General features: G+C 42.0%; 1 protein-coding gene and 2 non-coding genes across 3 annotated transcripts; all 3 read left to right on the top strand.

Annotated features, from left to right (window-relative positions):
- Positions 1 to 884: 884 nt before the first annotated feature.
- Positions 885 to 6864, top strand: snx15 (sorting nexin 15). The gene is made up of 7 exons (XM_069159287.1): positions 885 to 1110; positions 1647 to 1803; positions 2349 to 2464; positions 2586 to 2865; positions 2968 to 3138; positions 4190 to 4387; positions 6248 to 6864. The coding sequence occupies exons 1-7, from the start codon at positions 1012 to 1014 to the stop codon at positions 6385 to 6387; spliced, it is 1161 nt and encodes a 386-aa protein (XP_069015388.1). The 5' UTR covers positions 885 to 1011; the 3' UTR covers positions 6388 to 6864.
- trnal-aag (transfer RNA leucine (anticodon AAG)) lies at positions 3737 to 3818 on the top strand. Its single transcript has one exon. It is a non-coding gene; the product is annotated as a tRNA-Leu (tRNA).
- trnal-aag (transfer RNA leucine (anticodon AAG)) lies at positions 5625 to 5706 on the top strand. Its single transcript has one exon. It is a non-coding gene; the product is annotated as a tRNA-Leu (tRNA).
- Positions 6865 to 7608: the final 744 nt, after the last annotated feature.

Below are 7608 nucleotides of genomic sequence, written 5' to 3'. Positions count from 1 at the left end.
ACTGATGTCTGTTGTTGCATTCTTTGTTCTATTGTTTCAAACAGGGCATGTCCACGACTTGTATGTGCTTCACATTGTCAGTTTATTTGATGCAGTGTGAACACAGATTCACGTGAGAGGAAAAAGTATCACGTTGTCAAAAAAAACGTAAGTTGTTTCAAAAGCTGTGTTGTTAAAATCGTAGAGGCTAAATCCATGACCGTAGAGCACCCCCTGGAGTCTTCCACTGCTCACTACATTTCTCAGACGAGAGTTTTGAAGAGTCAATGACCAATTTTAATTTGGATGAAATAAAGATGTGGACAAAAAAACAAATCGAGATAGGTTAGAGCGGGTGGTCCGAGTGACATTATAAATGTTTATGGCTTCATGTGTGCACAAAAAAAAATCATTGTCATGTCATTATATTGGCTCTGTTTTTGTAAAGTTTTAAAAGAAACAGAAACTCTTTAAGATTCAAATTATAGTCACACTGAAGGTAGTTGTTTTTTTTTAAATACTTTGGTGCCAAATTCAAATGTAATTGAACTTTATTTATAAGTATTTGGGTGAAGAACTATACTGGAGATGCCTAGAGGAAAAAAAAAAATAAAAAAAAAATCACTATTTGGTGGAGCTGTTAACAACTCATAAACATCTGAAATATGGCTCTGAAGTATAAAGCACTGTCAAATAGAAATACTCAAGTAAAGTACAAGTAGGCTCACTCAAAACTTGACTTCAATACTTTGGGAATAATGTTATCACAGCCTTGGTGAATTTAAACAACTACTAACCTAAATGATAAGAGAGAAGAGAGGAGAAAACGAACCTAAACTACTTCAACGTCGCTTCTATCAGACGTAATCACGCATTCGCCCGCGTCACCAACCAGGAAATTAGTGCATCTACAGAGCGAAGCGGGACTGGAGAGTCACAACAAGAGCGGCTCGCCGTCAAAGCTCCAGATAGTTCTGTTCTGTGTCCGCTAGAAAACGCGTCGTTTTCCCCCTGTTATTACCGAGAACTGACATGTCACGGAAACCCAAAGAAGAATACTACCGCTTCTTCACGGTTACCGAGCCACGCGCCCACGAGAAGGGCCACACCGAGTACAAAGTAACAGCGAGGGTCAGTTCACTCTCTCCATCTCTCTTCGGCCACATTGTCTTTGAATTGAAACGCTAACTTTAGTTGCAATTATGTCGCCGTGCCTTGTAGCTATTTTTTTTTTTTTGCTTTGTTGAATTTCGATTTGAATACATAACACGTGTTTTGTAACATTTACCCCCGGTTTGGTCAGTGACGTCAGTTTAAAGTAGCGAAGTGACTTTGTTTTGTTCCTCGATTTATGACACGGTGAAATCACAAAAGGCCCAGACACAGATACATATACAATGGGCCTTTTGTTATCGGAGGCAGTGGTGCCCGGTGATCGCTGGGGTGATACAGACAGAACATGTGGCACCCCCATGACCACATTAATGCCCCGTGGCCGAGACAGGCATGCGCACAAAATCAAAGAGAATTCATCTCCTTCACTCATATATATCAACAAACAATACCTCTCAAAACCTTTCCCCCCCAAAACATACCACCGCCATTGATTTCTACTTTGATACGTGTTAAAACAAACCCCTCCTTCTCTTCTCCTCTGTGGTTTGCAGTTTGTGTCCAAGTGTCATCCAGAAGATGTGAAGGAAGTGGTGGTGTGGAGGAGGTTCTCAGAGCTGAAGAAGCTCCACGGCGAGCTGGCCTACACGCACAGGAACCTGTTCAGGAGGCAGGAGGAGTTTCCACCTTTTCCTCGTGCTCAAGTTTTCGGTAAAAGACGGGAGACCGACCCGTAAACATCCCCAATTGAATTGGGTTGCGTAATGTGCTGTGGGGAATATATGAATGACAGAAGTAAATCATCGTAGTCTGCTGGCGTTTCTTTACATGATCAGAACTGTTAATTTACCCTCAAATGATTTATAGTGTTTTTATGCAATCGGCCTGTTGAGTGTGTTTTAAGTCATTTCTGGTGACGATCTGCTTATTCCAGATTATTGTGACATTTCTTCTCAACACGTGGCCTAATTTTTCAGTCGTTACAACTGCAAAGGCACCAACAGAGTGGAGCTGCATCATTTCACGTTGATGGCAGTCAATCAAAGCTGACTTGCTGCATCTGAAGACAAACTGCTTGACAAAGAGTGGCAGCAGTTGTAAACCTCATTATTGTTAACACCACTTCCTCTATTACAGCCTCACGAATGTTTATTTATGCTGTCGTTTTTTTCATTATTTTTTAGCACCATCATCTGCAACGACAACCCATATATACACGTTTTAATGTGTTATTATGTTGTGTGCTTCTGTTTTAGGAAGGTTTGACGAGGCTGTGATCGAGGAGAGGAGAAAGGCTGCAGAAACGATGCTTCTGTTTACCACCACAATCCCTGCTCTCTACAACAGCCCACAGCTCAAGGACTTCTTCAGGGTAAACCAGATGTGTAATAGCCACACATAGAAACACACATGCTGGACCAGGAGTTGTTAGGTTTCTGGACCCTTCCTCCTTCTACCCCACAACCTCTCCTTCCTGTCCAACTTCTTCTCAGGGCGGCGAGGTCACGAGGCCTCTGGATCCCACCCCTCTGTCCTCCGCTGGGCCTCTCCCGCCGCCTCTCATCCCCCTCCCCAAGCGGAGGGCCTCAGACTGTGAGCCCGCTGAAGAAGAGGAAGGGAGGGAGGCGCCCACGTTACCCCAGGATTTGGGCAACAACCTGAGCTTAGAGGTGGGAGAACCAGAGGTGGCAGCCGAGGCTTACAGCGAGATCGGAGGATCACCGAGAGAGGAGGAGCGAGAGGAGCTTAGCGACGTAGAACTCGACGACAGAGGTACCGCTGCCAGAATTCGCATGGGTGTGTGCTTTAAAAAAAAAAATTTAAAAGTCATTCTTATCCTTCTTCTTACTTTTTGGTCCATGTTTCCACCTCCAGTTCCATCCCCGTACCTATCCCCAGCCAGGAACCACCAATCAGAAGAGACCCAGGAAGAATTTGATTCGCTGTTCGACTCTGTGGCAGAAGAGCAGCTTCCATCCCCAAAAGAAGAATGTCCTCCGCCATTAACTGATAATGACCTGGCTGCCTTTGATCCCTGCTACAAAGGTGATGTGTAAATAAATATGAATTTGAATCATATACAGTAAAACTGCTTTTCCTGCTCCCACATCTCTTACTCTAATATCTTAGAACAGACTGGTTATTCTATGTGGGGTAATTTGATCTAAAAGAATAAATCAACACTTTGACATAATCTCCCTTCCCCATTTAACATTTTTACTCTGGCTTTGTTTTGTTTTAATATTTCCCATGTTTAGTATCGCAGAACTTCCTGCCAAAGATGGATGTCTGATGGATGAGAGTATCTGTATGATAAGCAATGTTTAATAATGTTGAGGCCTCCTGATTGAACTTCTCTTACTTGTATTGATCAGGCTGCAGTGAGGCTAAGTGGCTTTACATAGAGTTGATATTAGCACATTGTGACCGTATGCCGTGTAATATAATATGAAAGTCAAACGTTTATCTCTCTTGAATCGACCTGGTAAGATAATATAAAAAAAAATTAGTAATCAAAAATAAATAAAGACACAATAAAATGGAGCATATAGTTAGTGCTTCCTTAGCATCTATATTTTGGGGATACTTTTTTTCATTCACCCAATTGAAATATTTTTCTGATAGTGGTTCTCTTGTTGTGAGTGGTAGCGTGGCCGAGCGGTCTAAGGCGCTGGATTAAGGCTCCAGTCTCTTCGGGGGCGTGGGTTCGAATCCCACCGCTGCCAGTGAGAAGTTTTCAATCACACGACTCAGGCCACCTGTTCCTCACGGTGATTGTAGTCTGCAACCCAATGCTGTATTTCAAATTGCATTTTTTACGTTAGTACGCTCAGATATAATTATTCACATATCAAAATGACATGTTCATTGTGCTTGTTTTGTTCAACCAGTAGTCTCAAACCGGAAACTTTCCACAAACATATTATATCAGCCAAAGGGCATTAGAATTTTTTTTTTTACATCTAAGCAGCTGGAACCAGACGCATTTTAAGACATTGTATTTTGATTGTTACAAATAGGAAATGGAATTTATTTTGAACCTGCTGGAAATTTTCTCCTTTCTCAGATAGAACATCTCCTTTTCTCTCCATTTCAGACAGATCCAATTCCTCCACCGACCACTCAGAATTGTTCTCCCTGCCACCGTCCGGTCTAGATGGAGGGGACACGGGTTACTTGAACCAAGCAGCCATTGAGCTGACAGCTGCCATGAAGCGGGAGAAGGAGGGAGAGTTTAGTTCTGCCATCCGTGGATACAGGACAGCGGTGGACATACTGATCACTGGAGTACAGGGTGAGTAAGACTGACCTGGATGTACAAAAGGATGGATGGGTGGATGGATAAAGATGAAGAGAGGGGAGTATTTAGTTCAGCAACACTCCAGTAATAAATATAAGCCCCAAAAATACTGATCACAGAACCGCATGCTTGGAAAACAGCAAAAAAAAAAAGATGAGTGCACTGTTATCGGTTCTCTCTACTTACTTTTATCATGCAATGATGTGAGTTCATTTTAAATATAGCATTTTACCTGAATGCACTCTGTCCTGTCCATTACTGGATGAATTATGAACCAGCTTTGTTGCTATAGCGACAGACAATGAAGTCACGTCTTCAAATGCAAAAACGACAGTCTGCGTGACGGTGCAGATCAAAATCATACAGTCCCCTCAGTGTTTACAGTTGTGTTGACATTATTTACTCAGCCACTACACATTTTCAGTGCTGATGAATGCAGTGTAAATAACTGATACCCACACTTGCACGCATGCGGGAAAATAAAAGGCACAGCAAATCAAATATGGGATGTCAGCATGTGATCTCATCTTAAAATCAACCCTGCTATTTCAATCAGAATTTACAGTCCTGCTTTCGAAAGGGTCAACGATGTGTTATGTGGACATAAATCTGTTGTTCACCGCTAATAGGTGTCTCGTCAGGTCAGTTGCAGCTATTGTCCATTTAGGAAAGGTAGTATGGCCCTTTCTGATGTCACAAATGGCAGCCTAAGTAGACGTAGACATAACAGTATGTGCAGATATCAAAATGTTGACTGGACATTAATATGTACGTGTAAGTGCACTATTTGCAGTTTTCCCCTCTGAGTACATAGTATTGATCCTTTTTTTTTTTCCCCCTCCGCAATAGAGACACAAACATTCATTTGGATTTAGGAATGAACTGGTTAGATTTTGGTGGTCATGGGTCAAAGGTCATTGTGGCCTCACTAAACATGTTTGTGTGTGGCTATAACTCGAGCATTCACACACTGATGATGAAAACTTTCACACAAGGAATGAGGAATCCATTTTTAGAATTTGTTGCTTCTTTGCAGCAACAAGATCGATATTTGAAACGTTGTCTGCTGTCACAGCTACTGTAAACAGCAACTTGTAAACTTAACCACACAGGCCAACACAAGTATGTGTCTGACGCTGTAATGGGTTGTCTTTGGTTACCATGAACCGATATCCAGAAGGGTGACGTTGGGCAACCCTCTCCTATTACACGTCTGACAGGCACGGTATGTGGTAGCGTGGCCGAGCGGTCTAAGGCGCTGGATTAAGGCTCCAGTCTCTATGGAGGCGTGGGTTCGAATCCCACCGCTGCCAATGTAGAGTTTTTCAGTTCAGCAGCTTTCTGGGGGGGATTTAATCTCACTGTGATTGTTCTCTGGGAACCCAGTGCTCAATCCTGTGGGAATCCTGTCCTGTCCTCTCGTCTTCTCACCTTTGTCTGATTGTCTGTCCACCTGCGTCCAATTGTCTTCCCTCCCTCGTGTGTGTTTTCCTTTGCATAAAAGGAAAAAAAAAGTGGGCCATGCTGACATGAATGAGTTTGTGACATCACAAACTTACAGAAGTCCAAACAGCACAAATCCAGGCTCTGTGCATTTTTACGTGGAGTGAGCCATTTGCCACTTTTCCCAGTATTTATCGAAAAAACAACTGGAAGTCAGAATTCCTTCAATATGGGACTTTTAAATTGTTCAATTAGTTAATCAGTTTTTTTTCCTTATTAGAAGGGAAACGTTTCAGAATCACACCGCTTTTCTTTTCCCATCTCCTTTGCACGCCGTTTTAAGACAATAGCAACATATTTACACTGTTGAGTAATGACACTAATCTTTTTCATCACTTTGTGTCTCCTCAGGAGACCCAGATCCGGTACGCAGGGAGTCTGTGATGAGAAGGACAGCTCAGTATCTGAAGCACGCTGAGCTGTTGGTCGACAGGCACTCCTCACCCAGTCACACTCACATGCCTGAACACACACACGCACAGCGCCCGTAGACGCACAACATATAAAAACAAATCAAAGACAAAGAAGCTCAGGGTTGTGGAATCCACGTAAGTCACCCAAAGTCATAGGAATACTCACGAAAACACACAAATACAGTGGACACGCACACATGTGCACATCTGGTCATATAGAGCACGCCGTTCCCGAATACAATCACATCGAGGTAGTAAACTACTACTGTTTATGGCACGCGCACACACACACACACACACACACACACACACACATATAAACACATACTCCTGAGGTACACACTACACTGTAGACTTCTCCTTTAGTTGCCTTTGTTTAGTGAAAAATATGTGATTTATAAAATCTAAATATATGAAAACTGAAGGTAACTGTTAATGGACAAATAATCCTTCTACATTTCTCTCTATCTTGTTTTTACAATGTTTCTTGAATACATTAATGTCTATGTATATCAGTGATTTGCATTTTGCACAATGTTTTGTTAATAAATATGATTTTAATTTAAGTCAAAAAGAAATGCTGTTTCCTTGGTTACATTTTGAAAAAGCAGTTTGCTCCAACCAACAGAGGTCAGCTCTTTTAAACGCAGCTGCTCAGATTCACTTGCTCAACATGTAGAACAGAAATGCACATGATTTCTTTCACCGGCAAATGATATCATGCTACTGTAGCACAGGAACTGCTGGTACACTTCTACTTTACAAGGGCAATAAGCTTCCAATTGGAGGTGTTTGTCAGGTGTAAAAACAATGAATAGAATAGGAACACCATTCAATAAGCTTTGATGGTGTAATCTAAAATCAGCTTCTGTAGTGATTTCAGATAGTCAGTCTAAGTCACTCGTTGCAGTAAGTACACAATAATGGCTCAAGTAGCTCAGTAGTTCTTTTGCATTGTTGCATATTTGCAGTAACGAGGCAGTGCCTCTCGGAGGCACTGTTGGCTATTGGATAGTAACTATAACTCATCTTCGGCACTTGTTTTCCTCAGCTGGGCGACTTTAAGCACAAAGCAATAAACTGTGGAAGAAACTACAACTTGACAGTTGATGAGCTCTTCTGCCTTCAGCTGCAGCACTCATAAAAACAGCTGCCACTAGTTCTGTTTTTTCTCATCGTAAATGTACCGTAGGAAACACACGAGAGAGTCGACGGCTGCAAAATGGACCTTTAAATGGATGATATACATTTGACACATAATTCACCTCGCTGCTATCTTTTGTTTACTGATTTGTGTTT

This window comes from Embiotoca jacksoni, unplaced genomic scaffold (genome assembly GCF_022577435.1).
Source record: "Embiotoca jacksoni isolate LCO1_2020_lvr unplaced genomic scaffold, fEmbJac1.0.p SCAF_24, whole genome shotgun sequence".
NCBI lineage: Eukaryota > Metazoa > Chordata > Actinopteri > Embiotocidae > Embiotoca > Embiotoca jacksoni.
Note: the sequence above shows the minus strand (reverse complement) of the source record. Positions and strands in the feature narration are given on the sequence as shown.

Excerpts from the sequence above, each read along its gene's own strand:
- snx15 (XM_069159287.1), top strand. The coding sequence starts at position 1,012 with ATGTCACGGAAACCCAAAGAAGAATACTACCGCTTCTTCACGGTTACC. Across the intron at positions 2,465-2,585 it reads AGCTCAAGGACTTCTTCAGG|GGCGGCGAGGTCACGAGGCC; the intron begins GTAAACCAGATG and ends ACTTCTTCTCAG. Across the intron at positions 4,388-6,247 it reads ACTGATCACTGGAGTACAGG|GAGACCCAGATCCGGTACGC; the intron begins GTGAGTAAGACT and ends GTGTCTCCTCAG.